Raw genomic sequence first — 27,888 nt, 5'->3', positions numbered from 1 at the left:
AGAAGGAAGGGTACCCCTTGCCTTTTTATTGTTACTTGTGAGGGGTGCAGTGCCCCTCACGGAATTACAGGAGGTGGTCCGAATGGTCCAAGCAGCTGGCTGATCCAAATTCCGGAAGACCACCCGTTCCCCAGATGGAAACTGCCAGCCGTTTCAAACGCGCCCGTTCCGTCTTCAAAACCAGTAAAATTTTCCCTCATGGCACTGCGATTCGTTGACGGGTTGCAGCTCGCAACAAAGCGCCCAGATCGTAAATAACGACCAGGGAGAGAAGCCCCTGATAGAGATAGAAAGAGCGCGTCTCATTCTCCATTGAGGTGACCGCCATTTGCCTCGTTTCTTTCGAAACCTGTCTGCCTTCACCGCCGACCTCCCCCCCTTATAACAAACTTCGCCCTTCTTTCTCTCTCCCACTCTACCCCCTGAAGGGAAACAGTTATTCGCCTCTGAGATACAGGTAAGCAGAATTCGATGGCACCTGCTTTTACAGAGGAAGAGAAATTGTCCTGCCAGGTAGAGGAGGGACGGGATGAGCCCGTTAGCAAATCGAAGGTGACTGTCGTTGGTAGTGGAAATTGGGGCAGTGTTGCGGCTAAACTCATCGCTTCTAACACCCTCAAGTTGTCTTCCTTCCATGGTAAGAGCACCTCTCCTTCGAATGGGTCTCCTGGAATTTGTCTTTCTTCTTTGTTGAATTACACCATTGAACCCAAATCAAGTCTCTTCCAGATGAAGTGAGGATGTGGGTGTTTGAGGAAATACTGCCTTCGGGAGAAAAACTCTCCGATGTCATCAATAGAACCAATGTGAGCTAGAATCGAGTAACTTATCACATTTCAATTTGAATCCTCATGGTTTCTAAGTTTCAGACATGAGCGTTGTATGCATGCATGTAATCTGTTAAACAGGAGAATGTTAAGTATCTTCCAGGCGTAAAGTTAGGGAAAAATGTTGTTGCAGATCCAGAACTTGAGCATGCTGGTAACTATTTCCCTGGCCTGATAGATTGAGACTCTCCCCTTTAACTATTATTTGAATGCTCGTTTTTGAGTAAGGAAGTATTCTGCAGTGCAAGATGCAAACATGCTGGTTTTTGTAACTCCACATCAGTTCATGGAGGGAATATGCAAGACATTGGTGGGGAAGATAAAAGGAGATGTGGAGGCCATCTCCCTCATCAAGGGCATGGAGGTTAAACCAGAGGGCCCATGCATGATTTCCAACCTCATCACAGAACTGCTCGGGGTCAACTGTTGTGTCCTCATGGGAGCAAATATAGCTAATGAGGTGTTGGGGCCCTCCTTGTCTGATCCTCTTTTTCAGTCTCTTTAGAGGGTTCAGTTGTTGACTCTCAACAAATTTATATTATTTTGCTGCAGATTGCTGCTGAAAAGTTCAGTGAAGCTACAGTAGGATTTAGAGAAAATAAGGAAGTTGCTGAGAAATGGGTCCGGTTGTTCCGTACTCCATATTTCCTTGTATCAGCAGTGAGTTCAGTCTATCTTTAGAGGAACCTGCAAAATCTAAAAATGGAATCAATGTTATTAGCTTGGAGGTTCCCTTTGTTCAGTTTTTTTATGAGAATAGCATCTTAATACAACTGTTAATTAGAACAAAGGACGGCCATGCCAACCTTTGATAGAAATATGGTGCAGAACTGAGTAGAAGATCCTGTAGGTTCAGTGAATCCAAAATGTCATTTGATCCATAGATGTTTGAAAACCTATAATTCTTTTGCCTCCAAAGTGGATGCAACTGATTTGCATATTAGAAATTTTTGGTCCATGCTCTAGTTCAATAACAGTCAATGTATTTTGGGAGAATGCGAGCAGGTTCAAGACGTGGAGGGAGTCGAACTGTGTGGAACACTGAAAAATGTGGTGGCCATTGGGGCAGGTTTTTCCAATTCTGAAACTTCAACTCAATGTTCAGAGAGTAATCTTGTGTCTAGCTCAATCGCTGAAGTTACATTGAAACCCTGTCACTCTCCATTTCATGACAGTATGGTGATGGGAATATGGTAACCAGACCAACACATCCTGTCACCAAAGGGTCATGGAGTGAGCAGTGTTTTTGGAGTGCAATTTACACCTGTGGATTAAATTGTTTTCATGAACTAATGGAAAAGATTTACAGGTCTTGTGGATGGCTTGGATATGGGAAGCAACACCAAGGTAGAGGAAATTTAATAAACTAGGAGATTTAATAAACCATAAAGCATAACTGTTTCTCACTATTTATTAAATAATTCTCAGGCAGCAATAATGAGAATTGGGTTGAAAGAGATGCGTGCATTTTCAAAGCTCATGTTTCCATCAGTTAAAGATAGCACCTTCTTTGAAAGTTGCGGAGTAGCTGACCTGATCACTACCTGTCGTATGTAGTCATAAGTTTCCAACTTTATTCTGTTTGCAACTTTATTTATGCACATACTCAATTGAAGTACTCACTGAGTTCTGTTCAAAAACCATGATCTCACACCTATACAAGGAGTTGGCCACCAGGCCCAAATATTATTTTTTGAATTCTGTAAACAGTCGATCTTTCTATGGAACAGTGGGAGGAAGAAACAGAAAAGTTGCAGAGGCTTTTGCCAGGAACGGTGGAAAAAGGTTCAACTCCTTTCTTTTAATACTATTTTTTGGGTTAACTGAAATGACTTGGCTAATCAGACGCAACTAATCTTTGCTTGCTGATGGCAGGTCTTTTGATGAGTTAGAAGCAGAGATGCTCCAGGGTCAGAAACTACAGGTAGAAACAGTCACTTTGTTACCACCCCAGAGTTAAAACCACTTAACTATATAGTTCATTTTTACTCTATACAGGAATTACTGGAAATTTTATTGGCTGTCATCTGTTTCAACTCAATGCTTGAAGACCCAATAGGGTTGAGATCTGCTGAAATGGAAAGTGTTCATGAATTTGCCAGGTGAAGGACCATGTCAATGGGTCTCATCACTTGGCAAATCGGTATGTGCCGTTTCAGAGGCATGCTCTTTTTCTTTCTAGTAGATCCGGTCTCACCATGAAGAGTCCTTTCATGGCTAAAATAGAGATCAAACTATCCTGCACTTTTGTTGATATTCTACATGATAAATGACTCCAACTTCAACACAGGGAAATGGGAACTCAAATACTAATCCTGTGTCCAGTAAGAGTGATTCAACAAAGTCTAGACAAGTTTTTTCGTGTTTGGCTTTGGTGGCTCATTGTTTTAATTTTCAACCTAATCTTCATTTTATTCGTTCTTGAAGGGTGTATCGACAGCAAAAGAGCTGTACGAGGTCATGCGTAGCAAGGGATGGGCAGATTTGTTTCCACTTTTCACAACTGTGTATGAGATATCGATTGGCCTTCTTCCACCTTCAGCCATAGTCGAATATAAGGAAGACATACCCAAATTCTACTCAGTGGAGGACTCTGCTATCTATCACTAGCTCCTCGTGAAAAAAGCAAACACAGACCAGGAAAGCCCTTGAAATTCTCTCTCCATTGAAACCTCTGGTTGGAGGTTTGCAAACGATCATGAGCATGGGGCCAGCAAGTTGGCCTTTCATGCAGACTTGATGAAGCAGCATGTAGAGTACACTGTCACAGACAATTAGAACAGGGACAAAACTTAAGGACATAAGATTTCAAATGCAGTTATCTTTGTGATGAATGAGTATTTTCTAGTTGCTTTTCTGCAACGAGTAATATATAAAATACTTCAGTTCCTGTTTCATTGACATGACTGGGAACTTCTACACGAAAGTTTCCATTGTTGGATTTTTCGTTCTGCTCGAACGGTTAAAAAGAAGCCAGAAACTGGTAGATTTAATAGGAAGAGATTCATTGTTTCAGTAGCTGGGATCCTTTCCATTTCAGAAGTGAAAAACACAGACTGAATTGAAACCTTGTTCGGAAAAAAACAACGGATGATCGATTGGAGAAGAGGACGATTTTCTGTATTTGTTTTTGAACTTTACAGGTATCAGACCATATTTGTTAGTTTTTTGGTTTAAAAATTATTAAAAATAAAAATTAATAGAACATGATGATACGCTATGGATCATAAATGCTATTGGTTTTTTCAAAATCATATTCATATCAGATGATACCTTCACTCTTTGATTAAATTGGCTGCTCTTCTTTCTGGTTTTAAACTTCGGATCCAGAACATTGAGAATCCAGCCTCTCATGCCAGATTGTGTTGCTCCTCAAGGACCACAAGCTTCCCTCCCTCTCTTCATCATTGCTAGATGCAGCAGCCTTACAGCTGAAAAGAAATTCAAATCTAAAATTCAAGTAAAGCTTAACTCGTCCAGAATAAATTATGGAAGTATTTCCCTCCAGCAATCCTATACGTTACGATATTCAACCGAAATATCGGGCCAAATTTGTGCTCATCTCGGCCGCTACAAGCACTAAAGTTGTCGTTACAATGACCGTATCGGGCGATACCAACATCTTGTAACGGCTTATCGGCCGTTATTAAGGGGCCGTAACGGCTTTGTAACGTTTTTGCTCTTATGTAACGGCGACAACCCTAACCGAGTCAATCCGGGGTGACGCGGTAAAATCGGCCGTTTGCAGATGTTACGATAAAATTTGTGACCGAGTCATACTGAGTTCACTCAAAAGTTTCGGCCGTTGCCTGATGTAACGGTAGGAATCTTATCGAGTTGACTGGGTAGGATCGGCGGTTACCTGATATGTCGATCGGTTTTGCTTGTTCTAATTTTGACTTCTCCCCTTCGTCGACTGCTTCGGTTTCGCCGATTTTAACCCTCTGCAGCTGACGATGTTCTTCATTTCTCATCGGAGAGTAGCCGCTTTTTCGATTTTTTTCCGCATGATCATGTTGAGCTTGTCCAATCTCACTCTGAATCTGATCACAAGAAAATGCGGTGAATGTAAAATCTCGAGAGGAGAGGCATTTCTCAGCGGTTGCGCAGCATGGCTGCCGCTCTGGGAGGATTTCGTCAAATAGCTTCTGTTCAATCCCCAGGAGAACATCTCTCCCATTATAACAGTACGATCAGTGTTCACCTGCTCAGGTTACAGGATCTACGGGAGAATCTCAGCCGGGTGTGGATCGCATTCCGCTTCTTGCAACGGAAGGTTCACATCTGCTCTGCTTTGGGCTCGTCGCACTGGGAGGATTTCGTCAAATAGCTTCTGTTCAATCCCCAGGAGAACATCTCTCCCATTATAACAGTACGATCAGTGTTCACCTGCTCAGGTTACAGGATCTACGGGAGAATCTCAGCCGGGTGTGGATCGCATTCCGCTTCTTGCAACGGAAGGTTCACATCTGCTCTGCTTTGGGCTCGTCGCATTGTCCGATTCGAGGGTTTGATTAAAAAAACTAGGGTCCAGCAGGAACGAAGAAGAATCTTCTCGCGAGTTGCTGCTATGGCACAAGATAGTAGTCTGTCAGACTAACCTTGCGACCATCTCAGCGGCCGAGACCAACCGAGAACGATCCTCCACAGCGGGGTCTTGGCCGCCAATCATGCTCTGATCGCACGGTTCTGGTTCATCGAGCAGACTTTGGTGCTCGTTTCCTTAGTGCTAAGGACACAAGTTGTACAATCTATAAAACAGATCCTGTTCAAGTAAGATCGTGCAATGAACACCTTGTACCACATTAATCAATGTTCACAGGCCGGTTTAATTTATCTATGTGGGACTAAAGTGGCTAACCGCTATGATCCGTGATAGTACTGATTCGGCCTGATCCCTCTCTATTCCGAGTCGCCCCGTTCGAGTCACGGGTGGACTTGGCGGGTCAGGCTCCAGTATGTATATCGACGTTTATTTTTTCCATCCGTCTTGTATTCTCGTCTTTCCGCCGGGAGCAGAGAAGGTGCGGGAGAAGCATCTCAGAGAGAAGGAAGAAAATGGTGCGAGTTGCTACATATTTCGCTATGACTCTTGGAGCCTTTATTTTCTGGCAATCGATGGAAAAAGTGCACGTTTGGATCGCTCTTCATCAGGACGAAAAGGTGGGCTTCTTTGGTCCCTTTTTGCCTCTTATGTTGTCGAAATTCTCTGAATCTTCTCTTGCATTTCCTATGTTTTGGGGAATTTATACTTTAATCTGTAATCAACATGTGAATTGCGGACGTAAGTACTCTACCAGCTTAAGATGGGACGGCGGAGCTTTTGAGAATTCATTTTAGGAGTTTTTCAGTTAATGAAACGGATTAGGAAACTACCCATTTCTTATATATTTTTCCCCTGATGTGTGGGTGGAAGATCTTATTTATCTGAAGGTTCAAACCTCAGTATCAGCTTGACATTTCTGGTCTTGAATTGGACAGTTTGTTGCTCGAATGCGCTTGGAAATTTGTTATATTTTACCGCAACACCTACCTTTGGTGCAAGTGAAGAACCTCCGTAAGGTTACTATCTTGTCAAAGGTTCAGTTGCTTTGGTCATCCCTCCTGGTAAACAAAACTAGGGCAAATGAAAAGTTAGAATCAGAAATATCGTTTAAACTGAAGTAGAGACGTAATTTAAGACGGGCGTTCAAAGCCTGTAAAATTTACTGTGGCCACTGAATGTATTATAACTTATCTAAACTGATAGTCTAAACCATTATACCTAATTGTATTTCTGCACACTCGTCAAAACTGAATCAAGAGGTTTTCAGTGAAAGACAGAAAGTACTGATTAATATTTAAAACTGCTAAAGTTGGGCTGGTTCCTCCTAAAATAGCCAGCTGTAGTTACAAGGCTTCCTCCCAACTAATAAGAACTGGATTTTGCCCAGTAAGTGCCCGTAGAATCTATATTTGCATTATTGTGCACCGTATGCACTAGAATGCCATGCTTACCTTTGGTAGGCAAAGTTGTTCCGCAAACTAGTGACTTTATTAGGATCCCAAATGAATTGAGGTAGAAAACCTGTGTTGGACAAGCGAAAAACTTGTGGAATGTGGGAAATGAGGCGCTGTATGGATATGGTAGCAGAAAATTCAGAGGTGGCACAAGAGTTTGAGAATGTTGCTGAGAACTTTGCTGAAGTGGACTGTGAAAAGAAATACTCTTCATAAGTTTAATTTGATATGAAGACTTCACTGTAGAAAGGATAATCAATCCATCTGGGAAACAGAATACTTTTTTGTATTCAATATGATTGAATTTAGATTGCTAATTTCTGAAGCAGGACAGAAGGAACTGAATCCAAGCAAAGTTGTAATTATTTCAGAATATTGCAGTTGAATTGAAAGATTAAAAACTAATCAATAAACGGGAAGAACCAAAGCTTCAATAAAAAAAAAATTATTCGTGACAAGTTTTTTTCCTGTGTCTTCATTTTTATTTATAACAATCAACAAGCCTTTCAGAAAAATCAGCTTCTTGGAAACTAGAGTATTGTTTTATTATCTCCTGAAGCAGCCCAGCAAACCACAAACTCTCACACACACACCAAAAAAAGAAAAATCGATACTCTCCTTTTCTCATTTGTTTCCCATATTGTCTATGCCGTCTACAAGAATTGTCTAAGGGAGTATTTCAAAAGCTATACTTTATTTGACATTAAGTGAAACAACCTGTGTTAACCCTGACCTCGTGGTGGATATGCAGTTGTTTATCTTGATGCTTCTGCTATATGTTGTAAGTTAGTGTCTGTCTGCACATAGTTCTTTGCTTCTCAAATACTATTGTTTGGGAAACCTGTCTTGTTTTTGCAGTCCTGATCTCAGGGTGGATTTGTATTTGTTCGTCTTGATGCTTCTGTTGTAAGTTGTTGTCTACACATAGTTCTTTGCTTCTAATATATTATGTCTGGGAACAGGGCAAGAGTCACAGCCTTGGGAGTCTGTCTTGTTTTGCCAACTACGTCCTGTGGCAGATACAGTAGCTCTGATGCCCATCCTCATAAATGGTTAATAAGTGAAATAAGTGACATCTCATTTAGACTGCATGAACTCTGTTCTTCTATTTCAAGGAGACCAATTCTGTATATGAAAAGTGTGGTCTTTTGCCACTAAAAAAAACGAAAGCATGGCAGTCCTCTATGAAGGTGACTGTAATGACACCTAAATCCTTAAAGAGAAGTGTTTGGTATTGATCGTGGTATCTCATTGATAAGCAAGGGTATTCTTGCTGTGGTTACTTATGACCTAGGGTTTTTCTGTTTTCTGATCAGTATTGTCAAAGGCGCTATAGTAGCTAATGCCAGAACTTGTTTTTCCTTTGTGATCCTTATCAACTATTGTGATGCTTTCCTTTAAACGAGATTTCCTGGACAAATGACTATTCCTGGCCTAATCATTCGTGACAATGTGCTTACTTCACAGAATGACCTTTTGACTTTCATTAAAGCTGAACATCTTTTGTTTCATTTACAGAGAAATACTGAAAGTTATTTTAAAATACTGCTCCTCTATATTGAAGTTGGCGAGTTTTAACCATATGATGAGTGGAGGTGGAAGTGAAGTGCTCATTTATATTTTGAGCAGATATGATAGTGTGTTTTCAGTCACTATATAGTCAGAATAGTAAATGAGTGGTTATGGACCCAATTTTTGCTTCAAGTTTTTCCACAAATCCTGGTGTGACAATGGCCAACCTAATTAGGAGTTCATTATCCTTCAGTTGCAATATATTCCTGTGATCATCCACTGATGAAGGATAATCCAGGTGCATATTAAGGTTTCTGAGATTCTGCCTAATGATTCAAATTTTGAGACTCATTCATGCGACTGGCTAATAATGAAATAACTGCTTGGGACAAATAGACATTTGTTTTCTGCTTTTGTTCCACATCTTTTGTGGTTTTCAGACAGTTTGTGTAGTTATATGTTTTCTCTTCTTTATTTTCGTTTTTTTAGTTACTGACAATTTTCTCTTATGCAATCTCCAATTTCAGAAAGAACGGTTGGAGCGGGCAGCAGAAATTAAGCGTGTTCGCGAAGAATTGATTGCGCAAGCCAAACAGAAGGATTCTCTTTGAGTAACTTCCTCATTTTTAGGACCCATTCCATGAGAGTCTTTCTAAAGCTTGTACTCTGTATTTTGCTTGAACTTATTTTGATTTGTTTTGGTTATAAATCAGTTGAAAGCATAATAAGAAGCTGAGTTGTTCTCTTGTAGACATTGGTCTTTTCCCTTCAGTTGCTTCTTGCCAACTGTGTTATGACTATAATCAGTCTGCTCTGAGCTATTCTGCAGAATTTGTATGTACTTTATGACTCCAAGTTGCATGATAAGAAATTCTTACACATTAGTCAAATAAGCTGGGGTACCTACTTCATGTCTGTATTTAGATTAAGCTGAATTGTGATTACTGAAAACTTTCATCAAACCCATTTTTCTGAAACTCTTTTCTTGGTTTGTGGGTAAACATGGAGCGAATTTACCAAAAAAAAAAAAAAAAAAACATAGATTTTGTATACTTTTTTGTGTTAAAATGAAAATTTTACTCTTTACTCTGTATGGTGTAATTGAGGTAATTAATATAAAAATATCTACATGAATATTTGTTTCATGAAACCTGGTTTGTGGCAAATTTTAACATAAACTGACGAATTGGACCAAGTTTCAGTTTACCTACAAGCCTATGTCACAAGTTCTAGAAAAAATAAACCCAAGGGTACCTTTCTTTCCTAGAGAGCAAGAAGGAAACTAATCTGTTTATAATAGGAAATAAAACAATTCTCAGTTCATCATGTTAATGAAGCAAATAAGCTTCTAATGCCCTTTACAATTCTTCTACCCTATTCACTTGATTAACATTCATTATAATTTAATATTATCTCATATAAAGCTTAATTATGATACCTCTTTTTCCTTAAATATATAAGTTAAATAATGTATAAAAAAGCAAAACCCATAGTCTGTGTTTGGAGATAAACACTAATTATAAGGTCGATCGATAAAAATAGATTGAACCGAATGGTTAGGGTTTATCCATGTGGGTCACATGCGAAAAGAACACGACTTAAGAAATTTTGGAAATATTAATAACCCACTTAATTCCCCGTTTATCAAATTTTAATATTTTTATTATCTATTTTAATCGATAGGAACCCAGACTGAGATCAATACTTTCAAACATTTCGAAACGAATTTTAGGAGACTCCATACAAATAGCCTACCATTTCTAAATTCTTTCTCCCTAACAAATGCTATTTTCACAAGAATAATGAAGGAGAGATTCCCTTTTATTTATATAACTTAGATGCACATTAATTCAAGCTTAAAACATTCCCCATAGAATGAGTGATATGAATGCACATACCATCATAGGAAACTCCCAAGTGCCTTTATTACTTCTCATTAAAATATGCCACTTCTATGCTCACAACAAAGCAAATAGGTCTTGTTTGACTTCCAAAAAGAGTGTGAGAGAAAGAGAGATAGATAACATGCCCCCTGATTGGTGTAGGGCATATGCACCCAATCTAGGACAATTATTGGTGAAAAACTTGTCAAAAGGATTAGGCTTTTGAGGTGACTGAAGAAGTACATAAGGTCACATTGGAAAAGTGATGTGACCAAGGGAGGGCAGACCTCCACATCCCATTTATAAAAAGAAATATATTGGCCCACAAGCTGCCATGAAATGTCACATTCATAGACCGACTCATCCAAGCGTCAACATGTAGTGTGGACTATACAAGGGCATGTTGAGATTTGGACAATATTCTGGATTTGGCATTGGGTTTGAAAAGGGATTTTGGACTTCACAAGTCACAATAGTTTTTTTTTTTTTTTGTTAATCTGAATTTTTAAATGAATATTTATAATTTTAGATATCTTATCTAATGGATAAATATGACCTCTCTTTTATTTTATACCCATGGTATAATGAGACCCATAATTATATTTTATTTATTTATTTATTTAAAAAACAAATTCTTTTATTTATTTTTAATTATAATGACACCTATGTCCTTTATTCCTTTGAACAAAAAAGGTAGGGGAGGGTGCCCTCCACCCTCTTCCCCCTTCATTGTGTTGTTAGCAAGAGTTTCCTCACAAAAAAAAGGGACATAGAAACCTTAGTCTCTCTTCTCTCTTTTCTCCTTTCTTGTTTTGTCCCCTCCTTTTCATTTTTTTGTTCGAGTAATTGTACAAGGGTCACATAAGATCGAACCACACGTCCCTCGGTGTTTGGTCGGACAACCAAATTGATAATTCAACCTCTAATCAGGCCTAATGACCCCCCCACCCCCCAAAATGATTCGAAAACAAGAAAAAAAATCAATTTCACTAGGACTAAATTGTGGGCACAATCAAGACATGGTGTGAGTGATTATGAATTTCATTGGTGGGAAATCTCTATGAGCAGGTTAAACTTTAGTGATGGGAGTAGGTGTGAAGCACTTTAATAATTGTACTTTCTTTTTTTCCTACTTTCAACCTAGGAAAAGGGGAGGAAAGATTGGCTCTAACCATTTAGCATTTTGTTAGCTTACTCAAATCTCCCCTCCCCAATTCTTCTAATTTATGTCCTTAGACATGACAATGGCTTTTCATGTCTCTTGTTTGACCTCACATCATCCAAACCCACTCCTTTATCCTAACTTAAAAAGCTAATTGGCCAAGTTAAATGCTACTTCAGTTTTATAACAATGTGACTACAATTTATATTCAACAAGATGCCATTGGAAAGATCTATGAGTTCGGCCTAGTTTTAATCGATGTACCCCTCCCCTCTTTTAGTCCTAGATAGGGCTCTTACTGTCGGGGAGAGGCCCCTTTAAAGCCGGAGTTACCTATTGCATCGTAGGAGTTCTCAATAAAAAAAAAAGGGGTAGAGGAAGGAAAAAAGGGTCTTCATTCTAATGTCGATAGCAAGAACACCCTTTAACCTTCCCTTAAAAGAAAGATAATTATAAATTTTACATAATATAACCCTAGAGGTATTACTTATTCACTCAATCTTGTTTATTAGATGGATTTTCATATTAAATTAATTCAAACCTATAAATTAATATCAAAATCATGAAATTATTTGTATGAAGGCATTTTTATCTTATTATATTATGGTCAAGGAAATGTAATTATTTTAGCCATCCGATCAAAATCATCACGAATCATAGCCCTAATCGACGGTCGTGGATGGAATTTGGAATTTGGAATTTGGCACATTTTATAGGCTTTTGAGGCCACTTGCCATACACACGGCGCACATTAGACGCATGTGATTTTTGAAAAATCCGAGAGAACTAAAGAAGAAATTGGATATGCAGAAAGATTAGAAAAAACGGAAAAGAAGACTCCCATCCCAAGCAAAAGGGACTTCACAGTTCACTCCCATCTCTTTGCCTCAGAAAAAAAGCTACTCCTCTCTCTCTCTCTCTCTCTCTCTCTCTCTCTGTACCCCCTGTACCGTCTCCATTTTTCTACTACAGAGATTCATCAGAGCTCCTTACCTTAGCTTGCAGAGGGTAAGAAAAAGGGGGCTGGTGAAAACCTGGAAAGGGGAAAAGAAACAGTGGGAGGATTGGAGTGGAGATGCTTTGAATATATTTGTGAGAAAGAAATAAGGAAGAGTACTGCAGAATTCTGTGCAAAAAATGGGGGGTGTAACGTCTTCCATGGCAGCAAAGTTTGCTTTTTTCCCTCCGAATCCTCCGTCCTATAAATTAGTGCAGGATGAAGTGACGGGTCTTTTAACTCTGAGCTGCTTTCCCCACCGGGAAAATGTGGAGGTTCTCAAATTGGCGACGCGGCGGGGGACGGAGATCGTTGCCATGTATGTTAGGAACCCCATGGCGACATCCACGCTTCTGTATTCTCACGGCAATGCGGCAGATCTTGGGCAGATGTACGAGCTTTTCGTCGAACTCAGCATCCACTTACGGGTTAATCTCATGGGGTAAGAACTGCGCGCCTCCTCTCCTGTTTTATGTGCTTTTCATCTTCTCGATTCTTTGTTTAGCAAGGGGGGAATGTTCTACTCTTTGGTTTGTCGGTGGAATTCGGTTACTTGTTTTGGATTTTCAGCTGAATTTGATCTTATGGCGTCGAGCATGCTTCTTTCTATCTTGGAATTGATCTATCAGCTTTTCTTTCTTTTGAGATAGGTCATGGTTTCTAAGCTGAGAATGTCCTTACGGCGCCGCTGGTTGCTGCCGTGATTTGGATATCTTACTGAAAGGCGGCTGTTTGCTCCCTTGCCTTTATTGTACCACGATTGCTTGTTTGTTGTTGTAGTTTTTTTTTTAAATAATGTCGCCAAATTTTATTCATAAACGATGGACTGGTGTTTGTTGAATCTGAAAATTGAGGGGTGAACCCAACTCTTATTTGTTGGATTTTATAGATTGAAAGCTCCACTTCTCTACACTGAAGTCCTTATGCATCTAATTTAGATCTTGTGCGCATGGTACTCTATTCATGTATATATTTGGCTATCTAGAACTTCAGGTGTTGATAGATTGATGACCTGTAGAAACAACATAAGATTTGAGGCAATCGTGTGAACTCTTAACTTCTACCTTACGAGAAACATGGAGATCTTAAATTTGATTTCAGTTGTCTGTTCTTGAACTTTCATGTTGTATTTTCCATGATAATCAAAACTCCATCCAAAAAAGTGTTTTTTAAGGTTCACTACTGCATTTTGGTTTTCACAAAATTTAACCAACTTCTTTTTTTATTGTGCACCAGATTAGATCTGCCATCTAATAACTCTTAGCATGCATTGTTTGCTATATGATTTCATAAGAGTATTGACAATTCTTTTTTGCAATGAGGAACTCTAGTTTGCATCCTTGTGGTGTTTTAATCATTTAACATGTTCAAAAAGCTCATCTTAAATTAGTTCCTCATTGCTTTGTTTATTTTTCGGTTTTCGTTTCTTATAGGTTGAGTACTTTGTGGGTTGCCGTTGAATTAGGTTTTATTCTTAGTTTTTGGAGCTTACAGTTAGCCTTATTGTATGGTGTTTCGGTTCATCCTTCGTTAAATTGGTCTGAGAACATCAATACGTAGTCTTAGTAATTTTTTTGTTTCCTTGTGAAATTGATGAGATTTTAATGAATAAAAAAGAGCAATATAATTAATCAGCCAATGTGTTGAGCATTGGGAGGACCATGCACAAGAAGATGTCGGAGGTTAACACCCTCCTAAGCAAATTATCTGCTCAAAAACTTGATGTGAGAGGGGTAAAGTTGTCAGTCAAGACTATCTATTGATAGGGTGATTTGGGGCAGGTTCTTAAAATTCGGCCCGCACTCTTCTTACCCTATTGAACATTGAAAATTGAACCCGTCCCATCACTGCAACGGCCCTCCTGCTTTTGTCCTTGCAGCATGCTCTTTGCTGACCTGTCCATTCACCCCATCTCCACTCCAACCCAGTGCGCAGAGCAAAGACAAGGCTTCCCTCTCCTTCTTCCTCTCTGCTCTTGCTCTCCACAGAACACACAGGTGCAGGGGGAGGAGCTGCATGTACTTCTCTCTGCATGACTAGGGTAGACCTGAGCACGTCCTTTCTGCTCGAGTAGAGAGGACTTAAGCGGAGAGGACTTTCTCTGCATGGAGGAGCTCCCCTCCTCACTGGAAAAGTAGAAAAGAGGGGCTTGAGTCCTCTGTGTATGGGCAGAGGATTGCCATTCGTGGCCATTGATAGTGTCTTGAATCTCATCTAAGATGTACCCAAATTTTCAAGGTGGTTTGAGATTATTGTTGTACCAGCCAACTACCTCTGGAGCGTTATCTTCGATCACGGGCAGGCCTGAAAACCAGTCTTTGAAGAGCTTCACCCAGTTTAGGAAACAAATATTCTGATGCATTTGGATCCACAAGTTCCTTTATTTGAAATTTAAAAAGTCACCTTCTCAGTTTGGTGATTGATTTCAGACTTCTGTTTCCTAATAGTTTGTTCAAAGGGATCTCTCTTTTAGCCATCACATGTTCCTCTCTTTCCTGGAATTCCTTTGACCATATGAATTTATCTATTTCTAGTTTTTTCTGTGACTTTTGGTTAAATTTTAAGTACGGAAATGTTACCTCATGGAATCTGAACGGTGACTGAAGGTTTCAATTCTTCTTCATGTTATGATAGATCTAGTAATATTTGGCTGCTGCAGAACGATGATTATCGTTTAGTTTTTTTTTTTTACTATTATGTTGTTCCTTTTACTAGCGACAACTTCAACTATAATTTTTTTTTTTTTTTTTAACATCTCCCGTTTATGAAAGACATATCTTGATGAGAAAGCATGAGGAAGTTTTGAGGATTCACCACAAAACACATATGAAAGATTGGTTTATGTTGAACTTATGATACTATTTTCCAAAGGTCATTTACTATGCTGAAGACATGGCAATCTTGTGCAGGTATGATTATTCTGGATATGGGCAGTCATCTGGAAAGGTTAGCTTTAGTTTATTTCACAAGTGTATGGTAGAAAATTCTTTCTGTTGATTACAAATTGGAAAATTGTATGAACAATCCAATCGATTCATGTCTTTTCTGCTTTTGTAGCCAAGTGAGCAGAACACTTATGCGGATATTGAGGCAGCATATAAGTGTCTTGAAGAGAACTTCGGTGCAAAGGAAGAAGATATTATCCTGTATGGACAGTCTGTGGGTAGTGGCCCCACTTTAGATCTAGCAACTAGGTTGCGTCGATTAAGAGCCATAGTTCTCCATAGTCCTATTCTGTCGGGTTTGAGGGTCATGTATCCTGTGAAACGTACATATTGGTTTGACATCTATAAGGTAATATTTTATCCTTGAGAATCTTCGAGTGAGCTACTCTATAAATTTCATTTATTGAACTATTTATTTACTTTGTTGAATATGCGCAGAACATAGACAAAATACCTCTGGTTAACTGCCCTGTACTGATTATCCATGTAAGTCTTTTCAGTATTCTCCTTTAGTTCCTTTATTTACTGATTTTTTGAAGTCTACCATATTGTTTCAATAGTAAGAAAAATTAAAAGATGGTTATTGGATTTCTTTTATGTAGGAGGTTTTAGTTGGAACTGAATCATTTCAAGAATTCCTATTGATGCCAGAATTAAAAGAGCTAGTATTGTGTTTGTTAGGATATTAGGAAACTCAAAAAGGCCATTATCCATGCATCCTGCAGGCCTTTGTTACTTTAAATTAAAAGAATGAAGAAATAAGATGAACTTCTAGTAAAATTGAATGGATGAGGTATGAATTTTGATATCGGAGATTCACAATATTGTTACGAATTTGTTTCATAGACCAATTTGTTCTATAATTATTGGACAGAGCTTTGGCACTTGTAGCATTTGAATTGGCCATAACCATCATTCTTGCTTACTAGACAATGGAGATTAAGATCCATCATGCTCATGAAAATATCAAACCTTCTATTGACATTATTACTCCCTTAAAAACCTTCTATCTCATTATAGTTGTCCTATGGTACTGGTGTAGAAGTAATATTTATTTGTGAGATGTGTCATAATATGACATCCATTATGCATGCAATTTTCACTTAACAGCTTCAAAGGTTGTCTTTTTAAGCACTTGAAGTGGCCGCCGCTTTCCTTTTTATGCCTTCAAAGATTACAGGGAGTGATTTATATTCAAGATTCTAATGATAATAGCTGATATTTTTATCATTGTTATTCGTCCTTTTAATTGGTTGGCTTTTTTTCTTAGAAATTAACGGCAATGGTCCTGAGAGGTAAGATATATAGGACTAAACTTTAGATTGAGATTTACTATCTTTTGATTCCTTCCAGAATAAAGATTGAGATCTACCAGTCACTAAACTTAATGAACCATACAATTTTAAACTTTAAGCCATGGTTAACTTCCACAAGCAGTGTTCAGAAACTTGAGCACCAACATATTTTCAATTCGTAATGAATGTAGTCCATCAAAATTATGGGGCTTCATAGGTATTAGAGACAAACATCATACCTTTCAAATGAAAATCAGATGGTCGGGGTTTACTCCTAACAAGCGTCAAGTTTTTTTTTGGGCTGCCTCTGAGCGGCAAAATCTTTCTAGACTGCAAGTACCTAAAGTGTTAATGTCAATTTTCTATCAACAGTTTGACTTGGTCCTTGGTATTGCACCCTTGCTTTCCAATTGGAGTCGAACAAGAGTTTCCATGGGAAAATTGTACACTTATCATATGCTGTTAATTGTGAAATGCTATTTTAATTGATTTTCTTGCACTTGGAAAAATGAGACTCTTACTTCTATTTGCACAGCAACCAGATGTAATTGACATTTCAATCTCTTTCCAATATTTGTGATTATGCAGGGAACTGCTGATGAAGTTGTGGACTGTTCTCATGGTAAACAACTCTGGGAACTATGCAAAGAGAAATATGAACCACTCTGGGTGAAAGGCGGGAACCACTGTGACTTGGAGGTTTATCCAGAGTATATAAGACACCTTAAAAAGTTCATCTCGACGGTTGAATCCAAGAGGCACAGTTCAAGGAGAAGCACAGATCGTTTTGAACCTTCAAGGAGGAGTACTGATTGTTTTGAGGCACCCAGGAGGAGCACTGACCGAAGAGAGAAACACCGACCCAGCACAGATAGGCCTGATAAACTGAAAACAAACGACAAGTTAGAGAAAATCAGAATGTCATTTGACAAAATGGAGAAATCTAGAAGAAGTGTTGATTGCCACGAGAAGTCTAGGAAAAGCATCGACCAGCCGGAGAGAGCTCGCAAGAGTGTTGATCGGTTGGATAGAATAAGGGCTGGGTGATAATCTTTTCTCTTGTGTAGGATGTAAAATTAGTCTCATGGGTTTGGGGTGGGGGAAATTTTTATCAAAAATTTCACATTCTTGTAGCTTGTTTGTGGAAGTAACAAAACTCTGTGATGAAACGAAGAAGGGTTTGTTGATAGGAAGATTATATTATTCTGGGTGTTCTTTTTGGTTTTGGTTTGACAGGATCACTTGTCAGATATATCTATCATAATAATTAAAATCATGTCATTTCCATGATACTCTGTCAAAATTGCAATCTTTCCTGTTTCTGATCCAAACGTATTTAATTATATTTACAGGTAAAAAGTCTTTTAAGTACTGCTGTTACTGCTGATGTCTCAGACATTTATGATCACAACGTTTCTACTCAGCCTCCAGTGGCCTATCCAAAACCCAAAACCCAAAACCTATCTGCAGTTATGAGATCCATTATCTTCTCTTCTATAGCCCCAAAACAAAAATGCCAAATTGGACAGGATTTCCTTACAACATTTCATCACACATCTGTTCATGTCCGCAGGTGATCATTGAGGTAGCACCTCTCATGTATAAACTACATTCTATACTCTGCTTACTGAGTTTCTATTCTATGCAACAATGGGTGAAGCATTCCCTTGTTGGAGTTTGATCAGCGAGTAGTAAGCACCATTACGACCTACAGAAAGAAGTTCTGAATGTGATCCTTTCTCAGCGATTTTTCCGTTCTTTATGACAGCAATGGTGTTGGCCTTCTGGACCGTTGAAAGACGATGGGCGACGACTATGCAAGTCCTGCCTACCATCATCTTATCCAGAGCTTGTTGCACTAAGCTCTCTGAGACACTGTCAAGTGCACTGGTTGCTTCATCCAGCAGCAGAATTGAAGGTTTCTTTAGTATGGCACGAGCCAGTGCAATCCTCTGCTTCTGGCCTCCAGATAGCTGGACTCCCCTTTCTCCACAGTAAGTATCATACCCATCTTTCATTGAGCTGAAATGGTCATCAGAGCAAACTAGTTATAATTGAATGAAATAAATCTTATAAAGCCATGCCATGGTCCAAGAAGCCTTGTGTGATTTCCAAAACGAAAAACTTTGAAATGCTACTGATACTATCTATATGGAGATATGTAGAGGTGTCATGGAGTTCTACCTTATGAATTCTTGAGCATTGGCTTGAGCTGCAGCTTCCATTATCTCAGATTCAGATGCATTCTCCCTCCCATATGTTATATTCTCACGGATGGTGCCAGCAAAAAGAGTGGGTTCTTGGCTAACCAAAGCAATTTGGGACCTGATATATCTCAAATTGTAAGTCTTAATATCGTGGCCATCGATCTCCACCGATCCCTTCATTGGATCATAGAATCTCTCAATCAAACCAATAATGGTAGATTTACCAGAACCACTCTGCCCTACCAGAGCTACTGTCTTTCCAGCATCAATCTTGAGACTCAAGGCTTTAAAAATAATTTGGTCAGGCCTTGCAGGATAAGCAAAGACTACACTCTTGAGCTCCACTTGCCCCTTTATTTTTCTAGGCTTCATCCCATTTGGATCATCAGGTTCAATCTCACTTCTCCTGTCTAAAATTGCAAAAACTGATCTAACAGCATTGCCTCCTTTAGCTAAATCAGAGCTCATAGTCCCTGCATCAGCTATAAGCTTGGCAGTGCTCATTAAGATGAAGAAGGCTTCAAACAAATGTTTGTTGCTTATCTTTCCTTCAATTTTTAGTCTCCCTCCATACCAAAATGTCAAAGCTATACTTGCCGTGGTGAGGAACTGGGAAACAAAGAGGCCAATGCCAGCAAACCAGGACTGTTTGATGCTCTCTTTTCTTGGGACTGTCAGAGCTTGTTCATAGAGGCCTAATATTCTTCTCTGGGAGGAAAATGCAGTAATGGTTCTATGGTTAACAACAGCTTCACTTGCCAATTGGGTTCCATCTGCTTGGGCCTTCTGTGCTTGAAAGGACATACTGTTCATCAACTTACTTCGTGCATAAATGCTTCCAACAAGGAGTGGCTGAACAGCTAACAAGACTATGGCCAGCCTCCATGTGATCACCAGGGCAGTGACAAAAGCAGAAACTGCTGTGGTTGCTACCTGGAGTATGAGGGATAGACGATCACCGACAATTGATCTTACCACATTGGCTTCAGTGGCTATTCTGGCACAAATTGCTCCTGTGGTGTTCTCATCCTGGTCGAACCATCCGACCTCGAATGATAACATTTTCTCAAGCATTTTCTCCCTCACTCTTTTGGTTAACTTCTCACCCATGACTGCAAAGTTGTAGTGCTGGATCACATTAGCCACCACTGTAATCAACCCAATGATCAAGAATATAAAACAGAACTTTCTTGACCGTGATCTTATGAGATCATCATCATCAAGGAAGTAAACAGAGAGAACTGCTCCCAAGCAGAAAGAGTGTATTGTCTGTATCCCTCCATAAGTCATGGCTCCTAGACAGCCCATTAAGGCATTCTTCCATTCAGGTGCATTCATCTTTAGTAATCTCCATTGAGATGGTGAAGGGGGCAAGAATTCCTTATAGTCTTCTTCATTAATCTCACTAAAGCCACCCTCCTGCATAAAAGAATGGGCAGGACTACTGTATCTGCTTGTTTTTAGACTACTGTATGGGCTATAAGGGCTGTTCATGATCATGTTAATCGAGGGAGTTTCAGCTCGACGATAAGTAGTAATGGGCACCCCCGCTGATTGCTGCAGCTGCACCATTTTAGAGTAGGCTCCTTCTCCGTTTTTAATCTGCATAAGCTGATCATGAGTACCTGATTCAATTAGTTTCCCTGATTCTAGAACTACAATGGTATCAGCATTTCGGAGAGTAGACAGGCGGTGAGCAATTATGATTGTTGTTCTCCCCACTGAAGCCTGATCCAAAGCATCCTGAACCACTCTCTCGGATTGTGTATCCAGTGCACTTGTTGCTTCATCCAGAAGTATTATTTTTGGATCCTTCAGCAAAGCTCTGGCTATTGCAATTCTCTGCTTCTGCCCACCAGACATCTGAAACCCAAATTGTCCCACCTGTTGATCCATGGAAGTTAATTTCAATATAGGATGTTAAAACCTAAAACCAAACCAGTCTAGCCAATATTCTGAATTTGCATCAACAGTTACAGAATTGTACCTGAGTTTCATAACCATCCGGCAACTTTGTGATAAAATCATGGGCATTTGCATCTTTGGCAGCACTGACAACAAGATCCGTTGATGCAGTCTCATTCCCAAACAAAATGTTCTCTTTAATGGAGGTTGCAAAGAGGACTGGCTCTTGACTAACCAGACCCATCTGTGATCTCCACCACTTCAGCTTAAGACTCTTAATGCTCGTCCCATCCAAGAGTATATCACCTTTGACGGGATCATAAAACCTCTGAAGCAGAGAGATAGTTGTGGATTTTCCAGATCCACTGCCACCAACCAGGCCAACGGTCATCCCTGCTCGAACTTTGAGATTGAAATCCTGTAGAACTGGAGAATCGGGTCTGGACGGATAAGAGAAGTGGACACGCTTAAAATCTATATTCCCTCTTACATCTTCCAGAATTATTCCTCTTTCATCTTCAGAATCAATGGCAGGCTTCCTGTCAACCATTTCGAATATGCGTGTTGAAGCAGCCACTGCTCCTGCAAAGAATGTGAGGTTTGGAAGTGCCATCATGACAGCCCTGTTTGTGGATTAAAACATGAAAAACAATGAGCTCCAAGTAGTCAACTAACTGTAAATCATATTGATCACATGGGTAAGGGAAGAAGAGGTGAAGCAGAAGAGTTTTGGAGAATGTACTCACAATCCACCATAGATGACACAGATTCCAGAAATGAAAACATTCCCACCACTTGCTCCCTTCTCTGTGACCAAAATGGTTCCAATCCAGGCCTGGTATGACCAAACAGCAAAGATCATCCCCATGCTCCCAATGGCCAATCCCTTCATCAATCCTAACTTAACCCCCAGCTCGGTGCTCAGTTCGAGGGCCTGACTGAACTTCTCCAGAGTCTTACTCTCTCCAACGAAAGAAAGAACAGTTCTAATCGATGAAATAGTCTGCTCTGCAGCACCACCTGCAACTCCATAAGCCTCTTTCATTTGACCTGCAATGTCCATCATAAATTTCCCAAAGACGACCCCAGGAACCGTGTAGATAAGAGAGAAAGGGAGAGCAGCCAGAGCCAGCCGCCATGACAGCAGAAATGCGGCCACTAGAGAGAAGATCAGAGCAGACAGGTTGGAGAGGAAGCTGGGTATCTGCACCACAGAAAATCAGTCCCAATCACATCAGTTTCTCACCCTTAAGGATATCTACCGGTAATGATTAATTGCACCGTTTACTTGATAATTTAGTTTTCTATGCCTTCAGTTTTAGAGATTAATCAGACGAATCAGGAAACTGCAACTGAGGAGAAGAAAAAGAAAGAGATCGAATCACCTTGTCTGCTAGAACATCTTGGATGGCATGGGCGTCAGTGGATATAGCAGTCACCACCTCGTAAGTTGTTGAAGTAGCTGCATTGGTGTCAAAGTAGCCCACGTCCTGCCGGAGAACTGATCTAAGATACTCCATTCTCATCCTGGAAGCTTGTCTCTCTGCCGTTCTAGTCCAGAAGACACCCTCTGCACAAGTTAAAAGATCAGCCATGGACAAACACACTGTAATATCATCTCACTAATATTAGCATAAGCCATATAACTGAACTGAAAAAAAAAAAAAAAAAACTCTCTAGGAAAACTAATCAAATAAGCCATTAACATGAAGAAAGAGTCTGTTCAAGGGTTACCAACAAAAGCAGCTGCAGCAATAACGACGGCCACAATCAGTAATCTGAAAGCATACTGCAAAAAGGTAGAAATGATAAGGTGAGATCGTATATATGCAGCATCTTCTGATACTTAAAACGGTGTAATCAGACCAGTCTCACTGACCTCATTCACTTTACGATAACCGAAAGAAGCATCTGCATCTCCATAGGAGTTGAGCATGCCGCCGAGTATCAGCATGTTGACCGGCATCAACAACCCATCGCCGATGCACCCCAGCGTGCCGAGAAACATGAACAGCTTATCGACCCCATCGGCAAACCGGAAGAGCTGAAACAGTGACGGGTTCTCTGGCGGACCACGCTTCTCCACACCCATCTCCTCGCCTTGCATGCCCTTCACTTCTCCGTCCCTTCTGAGAGGGAAATCAGTTCAGCCCTCCTCTCACTCCCCACAACCTTTTATTTGAAACAGCCTAGAGTGCCAAATGGATGGATAAAATACGCTAAGCTGCCGGCTGTCTTGTGCTTCATTCCAGCAATACCCATGGAAGCTCTTGTTTTTTTCTCTTGCACTAAGCAGAATCATAAACTAACAAGAAGGGAATTTGTCTTTGCAAGCTCCGAAGGGGGTGAGGGAATCTACATTGTGGGCAACTGCTTCTTCTGTCGTTCGATGAGATCTCAATCATATAGGCATTAGTGAATGTTCGTTTGTGAAACTTCCAACGACACTGCCTTAGTTTTTTACCATTGTTTATCGTTGAGAATGTTTCTCCTTCTTGCCTGGTCCAAGTTTCTTTCCATGAGCGGCCTGTTATAATTCCTGAGGAATGTTGTGACGGAAGGAAACAACAAACAATGGAATCAATTAGAGGATCAGGTGTTCATATTTAGAAGACCAATTCATTGAAGGGAACGATTAGATAATTTTTTAAGTCACATTTTTTCAATATCTTATGTGTTTAATAATTTGACAGCTTCAAGCTGATTACTACTTCTCTTTAAAAAATTATTTTTTTGCTTTATAAAAAAATTAGGGTTTCCACCGAACTAGTCGTTCATACCAGTTCGAACATAAATTCCAAGCTAGGTTTTGTCTGTGTCTAATACTTGAGACTTTGGTAAAAATCCGATATGCATGTATCAACTGATAACAGTTTTAGACTTTGCTACGATAATATCATGGATCACTAACCCCATTAAAAAATCATTAATAATAAACTTCAAGATAATATTTGTTGTTTATAATTTTAAATTATTATAATTGGCCTGTTAAATTTATGGAAAAGTGAAATACTTCATTGATATCAATAATTTGTTGTAATCAGAGTACATAAACTTCTATTTATAATAGAGAAAGGTAGTAAAGTCCAATTACAATAAAACTATCCTTGTCCCAATTACATCCAAACTCGAACACTTAAAGGTAAGTCATAACATAATTAGGTAACTCAATATTGATAAAAAATAAATATAACTTAAACTAAAACTCTTCTTGGTCGTGACCTTAAGATAAAGATACTATTGTGAGTCCTTCTTGATCTTCCAACTGATATGATAAAGATGCTAGCTCTTGGTAATCATTGTGGGTCCTACTTCTTATGGGCTTGGACCCATCTTGTGGGCCTTCCTTGGTCGTTTGGGTTTGATCTTATCTTCCAATATTGCCAATAAGTGAAATTTAGTATACAATATTTGTCGTAGTTTATCAATAATTTTGTCGACAATATTTTACTTCACAAGCAGCTAATCACGAGATAATTGAGTATTCAATGAGTAAATGAACCTTAATAAAATAGAAGATAAAGAATTGAGAAATTAGAGCTTGCTTGTAATAAAGGCATACATAATTTCATATGATTTAAATATTTTTAAACAAAAATATAAAATTTATATAAATAGACACTTATCATATGCCTATAAATTAGGGTTATTAAATTAATAAAATTTATATTAAAATATCTATCCTTACTATATTATGAGAAAACTTATAAATTATATCGATATGAATATAAAGTTATTTTAATAAAAATATAAACTTTAAAAATAAAATAAAAAAATCGACAACCCATGGAGATTCTGAACCCTTCCCCCGTGTGTATTATCTATTAGCAAAAAGGTTTCACAAAAAAAAGTGTCACATAAGTGGGTCCTACCTGTCTCTTTCTTTAATCTCTCTGCGCACTTTTTATCGCTTTTTATCACTCTACCTGCAGATTCCCATCCAACGGCCAACATCTGCCGCAATTAATTGATCATTATAGCTGTGGGCCCACGAGTGGAAACTTACCTACCACGTGCCTTTCAAAAATCCCTCGGCCACCAAAAAGCGTAATCCGGATAAGTATGACGATCCACTATCTAGCCAATGACTTTCCTCCATTTGTCATAAAGTGCAGATGACTGCGCCTATCTTCTCCCCTGTGGCGTCCATCCCAGCTAGTCTCTGAGAGTCTAAGACTCGTTTTCAGTTTTTTTTCTTCTCTGTGGAGCGAGGAGAGGAGGTCGATGTCCTCCACGGCCACGTTTCTGGCGAACCCATCTCGGAAGACCCGGACGAAGACGAAACCCAAGTTCCTGAGCCTCCTGCGGGAGTTCTCGCCGGAATCGGAGATGACGACCAGCCGCCACGGCCAGCAGCTCAACCTCTTCCCTCTGCACCCGGAGAACCTCTTTGAGGAGAAAGATGTGCATGACAACGTCGACTACCTGTTCGAGCAGGAAGCGGCAGGGGAAACCCTGACGGGTCTCCTGGGGGTCTCTTCGTCCTCGTCAGAGGACAGGGAGGAATCCTCTCAGTCTGCGTCACTGAACAACACTTACGGTGCACAAAATTGCGACGCGGTAAGCTCGCTGGCCTGGTCAGCGCTGCGGCACCGGGAGTGGGACACCAGTGAGGAGAAGTGGGTTTCGTACTCGGACGTGGCGACGAAGGAGAAGGACCATGCGCCGGGGCTATCGCTTAAGCTGGACTACCAGGAGATCTTGAACGCCTGGTCCGATAAGGGCCCACTCTACATCGAAGAGGAGGGACCCCAGATCGTTCCCGATCACGACGAAGTCCAGGCCCAGGTAAGATATCAGCCCCTCCTCGCTTCTTCTCTTCTCTCTTGGATGTTGCATACGCGGAGACCCGTGTATGCACCTGCTCTGATCAAGTGATCACGTTTTTCGACTCAGAATTCGTATACAGTGAGAGTTTCCATGTATGTCCCTCATTCATGGGACGACAAGTCCTTCTGATCTTCTGCCCAGACGATTGCCAAGTCCGGTGGGATCCACTCCGCCAGAAAGTTCGTATCAATGGGTCCCGCATTGCCTTTTTCTTAATTGAATCGGTTGAAAATAACCTTGACTTCTCGTATCAGTACTGATATCGTCATTTTGCGATTTATTTAAATGTTAGGGATGGACGGAGGTTATGAGAGCGAGTTCGAGGGTGTGGCAGGTGCCGGACGATGGCAGCAGTGCGATGGAGGAAGACGGCCATGGGAAGAAGATGGGGCAAAGGCAAGCCAGAGTGTTGAGATATAAGGAGAAAAGGCAGAGCAGGCTCTTTTCTAAAAGGATAAGATACGAGGTTAGAAAGCTTAATGCTGAGAAGCGCCCTAGAATGAAGGTAATCTCACTCATATTTTAAAGAGTTTTTTTTTATCAAATTACCTATTTTAAAAAACTTATTTTAAAAAATACCCAACTTTGACCGGTTCACTGTACAGTCAAAGTTACACGTAAGCTTTGACTGATTACGTGTCACCACGTCATCGGTATTGTGTGTAGATAGATACATTGATTGACACGTCATTTACCCGATAAAATGCCACATCATTAAATGACAAAAAAATTGAATAACTAAATTTTTTATTTTAAAAATCAAATTTATGAATATACTTTTTATTACCTGATTTTTAAATTCAATTTTTTTGTATTCATAAATTTGATTTTTAAAATAAAAAAAATTATTCAATTTTTTTGTAATTTACTAACGTGGCTTCTTATTTGGCTGCTGACGGGTCAGAATGATGATGTGGCAGTTGATGTGTCTATGTACTCACACAGTATTGATGACGTGACGACACATAATCAGTCAAAGCTTACGTGTCACCTTTGATTGTACACATATATGGTGGACCGATCAAAGTTAGGTATTTTTCAAAATAAATTAAGTGACATCATTTATCGAAATAAGTTTTTTAAAATGGGTAATTTGGTAAAAAACATTCTTTCAAAAATAAAATAAAATAAAAATCCAATCACATTTGGAGGATCAGTAGAACTATTTACATGTAGGTAGATGACTCTCATTAATTTTGTCTAGAATTACTTGTAATAGATTTCTAATAACTTTTTATTTAGTTCAAACACTAATTAATCCTCCTTACAAATTTATTTGTTTGCAGGGTCGATTTGTTAAGAGAAAAATTGAAGCATAGAGTTTTTTTTTTTTAAATGACAAATAAGAACATATTTTTCTCTTTTTTCCTCCTTTCTTAGTCGTCTTTGGTCTTTAAATTTTGTAATTATTTGTTGTAATGGTCATTAGATGGAGTCTTATTGTATCAAAGTTTTTGTAAGTGTGAGGAATAAGAAAAGAATAAAGGAAAAATATGTGTAGAAATGTGGCTATTTCCTTCCTTTTTTGTACAAATAGCTAAAAATCGATTAATGACTTTGTTATTGGACTACAAATACAAAAATCAAACCATTATGTAAGACTAATTTTTAGGGCCGATTATGCCACTATAGGGAAACATAACAACAGAACAATCATTTTTCCTTTGACTAATTTTTTCATTCAAAAACTTTCTATTGAAAAAAATTCTCTTCGACCAATTTTCTTGCATTTTTGCTACCACGGGAAACAATGTGAAAAGCGGTTATCGTGTTTGTATTTATACTTGAAATAAAATAATTTTTATAAATAATAAAAAAATAAGATTAAAAGTAAGAAGGTAGTAATTAAGTACCAATTTAGTGCTTCATGGTTTATTTTTTCTATAGTTTTCTATTGGAGTAATAGGAAACTCATTTTTCGATTATTTTTAACATTTCTTAAATGTTAGGGGAATCAAGAAGAATTAACAAAAAAACTTCCGGTCCCTATAAAATGGCACAAATGTTGAAAATTTTTCCTACATTTTCCTATTGGCACAAACACACACTTAGTAAATAACAACTTTCGTATAATTGATTTGTTTACCTATTTATCGAGTATAAAGCCATTGTTTTGGAGTTTTCAAGTGTTAATTACATGCCCTTGAAAAATTACAAAATTAAAATTACATGCCCATTGAAGCAAATAAGTCTCTAAATCTTAATGTTGAATTTCTTAAATGACCCTATATTGATTGGAGTACCTTCTTCTACACCTGTTTAGTCTTATGTTGGAGTAGTGTAGGGCACCCCCCCTCCCCCCATTTCTGCATGGAAAGGGTGGTG

At 39.2% G+C, this 27,888-nt stretch overlaps 5 protein-coding genes and 1 non-coding gene across 6 annotated transcripts; 4 read left to right on the top strand and 2 right to left on the bottom strand.

The window, feature by feature from the left end:
• The first annotated feature begins 69 nt into the window (after positions 1-69).
• LOC137963041 (glycerol-3-phosphate dehydrogenase [NAD(+)]-like) lies at positions 70-3,724 on the top strand. The gene is made up of 11 exons (XM_068810220.1): positions 70-637; positions 730-806; positions 909-981; positions 1,070-1,287; positions 1,380-1,487; positions 1,833-1,896; positions 2,137-2,174; positions 2,256-2,376; positions 2,558-2,612; positions 2,703-2,751; positions 3,255-3,724. The coding sequence occupies exons 1-11, from the start codon at positions 472-474 to the stop codon at positions 3,435-3,437; spliced, it is 1,152 nt and encodes a 383-aa protein (XP_068666321.1). The 5' UTR covers positions 70-471; the 3' UTR covers positions 3,438-3,724.
• Positions 3,725-5,412: 1,688 nt separating this feature from the next.
• LOC137964399 (small nucleolar RNA U3) lies at positions 5,413-5,610 on the bottom strand. The gene has a single exon (XR_011115595.1). It is a non-coding gene; the product is annotated as a small nucleolar RNA U3 (small nucleolar RNA).
• A 222-nt stretch (positions 5,611-5,832) lies between these two features.
• Positions 5,833-9,218, top strand: LOC137964012 (uncharacterized). Its single transcript, XM_068811274.1, has 2 exons — positions 5,833-5,990; positions 8,867-9,218. Exons 1-2 carry the CDS (start codon positions 5,886-5,888, stop codon positions 8,948-8,950), a joined length of 189 nt encoding a protein of 62 aa, XP_068667375.1. The 5' UTR covers positions 5,833-5,885; the 3' UTR covers positions 8,951-9,218.
• A 3,002-nt stretch (positions 9,219-12,220) lies between these two features.
• Positions 12,221-17,885, top strand: LOC137961960 (uncharacterized). The gene is made up of 5 exons (XM_068808621.1): positions 12,221-12,823; positions 15,291-15,327; positions 15,439-15,675; positions 15,765-15,812; positions 17,210-17,885. The coding sequence occupies exons 1-5, from the start codon at positions 12,522-12,524 to the stop codon at positions 17,666-17,668; spliced, it is 1,083 nt and encodes a 360-aa protein (XP_068664722.1). The 5' UTR covers positions 12,221-12,521; the 3' UTR covers positions 17,669-17,885.
• A 301-nt stretch (positions 17,886-18,186) lies between these two features.
• On the bottom strand, positions 18,187-27,867 carry LOC137964028 (putative multidrug resistance protein). Its single transcript, XM_068811289.1, has 8 exons — positions 27,853-27,867; positions 22,613-22,777; positions 22,468-22,522; positions 22,119-22,303; positions 21,480-21,937; positions 20,816-21,356; positions 18,806-20,712; positions 18,187-18,643 (listed from the first exon to the last, which is right to left on the bottom strand). The coding sequence occupies exons 1-8, from the start codon at positions 27,865-27,867 to the stop codon at positions 18,262-18,264; spliced, it is 3,708 nt and encodes a 1,235-aa protein (XP_068667390.1). The 3' UTR covers positions 18,187-18,261.
• On the top strand, positions 24,883-27,066 carry LOC137963701 (two-component response regulator-like APRR9). Its single transcript, XM_068810870.1, has 3 exons — positions 24,883-25,521; positions 25,856-26,068; positions 26,850-27,066. Exons 1-3 carry the CDS (start codon positions 24,958-24,960, stop codon positions 26,880-26,882), a joined length of 810 nt encoding a protein of 269 aa, XP_068666971.1. The 5' UTR covers positions 24,883-24,957; the 3' UTR covers positions 26,883-27,066.
• Positions 27,868-27,888: the final 21 nt, after the last annotated feature.

The sequence above is a fragment of the Aristolochia californica genome, unplaced genomic scaffold, assembly GCF_029961685.1.
Source record: "Aristolochia californica isolate CCGP_79_NKW_82.1479 unplaced genomic scaffold, dmAriCali1.0.hap1 SCAF_4, whole genome shotgun sequence".
In the NCBI taxonomy this organism is placed as follows: domain Eukaryota; kingdom Viridiplantae; phylum Streptophyta; class Magnoliopsida; order Piperales; family Aristolochiaceae; genus Aristolochia; species Aristolochia californica.
Note: the sequence above shows the minus strand (reverse complement) of the source record. Positions and strands in the feature narration are given on the sequence as shown.

Excerpts from the sequence above, each read along its gene's own strand:
- LOC137963041 (XM_068810220.1), top strand. The coding sequence starts at position 472 with ATGGCACCTGCTTTTACAGAGGAAGAGAAATTGTCCTGCCAGGTAGAG. Across the intron at positions 982-1,069 it reads TCCAGAACTTGAGCATGCTG|TGCAAGATGCAAACATGCTG; the intron begins GTAACTATTTCC and ends AGTATTCTGCAG. Across the intron at positions 2,613-2,702 it reads GCCAGGAACGGTGGAAAAAG|GTCTTTTGATGAGTTAGAAG; the intron begins GTTCAACTCCTT and ends TGCTGATGGCAG.
- LOC137964012 (XM_068811274.1), top strand. The coding sequence starts at position 5,886 with ATGGTGCGAGTTGCTACATATTTCGCTATGACTCTTGGAGCCTTTATT. Across the intron at positions 5,991-8,866 it reads CTCTTCATCAGGACGAAAAG|AAAGAACGGTTGGAGCGGGC; the intron begins GTGGGCTTCTTT and ends CTCCAATTTCAG.
- LOC137961960 (XM_068808621.1), top strand. The coding sequence starts at position 12,522 with ATGGGGGGTGTAACGTCTTCCATGGCAGCAAAGTTTGCTTTTTTCCCT. Across the intron at positions 12,824-15,290 it reads TTACGGGTTAATCTCATGGG|GTATGATTATTCTGGATATG; the intron begins GTAAGAACTGCG and ends AATCTTGTGCAG. Across the intron at positions 15,676-15,764 it reads ATTGGTTTGACATCTATAAG|AACATAGACAAAATACCTCT; the intron begins GTAATATTTTAT and ends GAATATGCGCAG.
- LOC137963701 (XM_068810870.1), top strand. The coding sequence starts at position 24,958 with ATGTCCTCCACGGCCACGTTTCTGGCGAACCCATCTCGGAAGACCCGG. Across the intron at positions 25,522-25,855 it reads ACGACGAAGTCCAGGCCCAG|GGATGGACGGAGGTTATGAG; the intron begins GTAAGATATCAG and ends TTTAAATGTTAG. Across the intron at positions 26,069-26,849 it reads AGAAGCGCCCTAGAATGAAG|GGTCGATTTGTTAAGAGAAA; the intron begins GTAATCTCACTC and ends ATTTGTTTGCAG.
- LOC137964028 (XM_068811289.1), bottom strand. Across the intron at positions 21,938-22,118 it reads AAGATGTTCTAGCAGACAAG|ATACCCAGCTTCCTCTCCAA; the intron begins GTGATTCGATCT and ends TCTGTGGTGCAG. Across the intron at positions 21,357-21,479 it reads TGTGTCATCTATGGTGGATT|GGCTGTCATGATGGCACTTC; the intron begins GTGAGTACATTC and ends ATCCACAAACAG.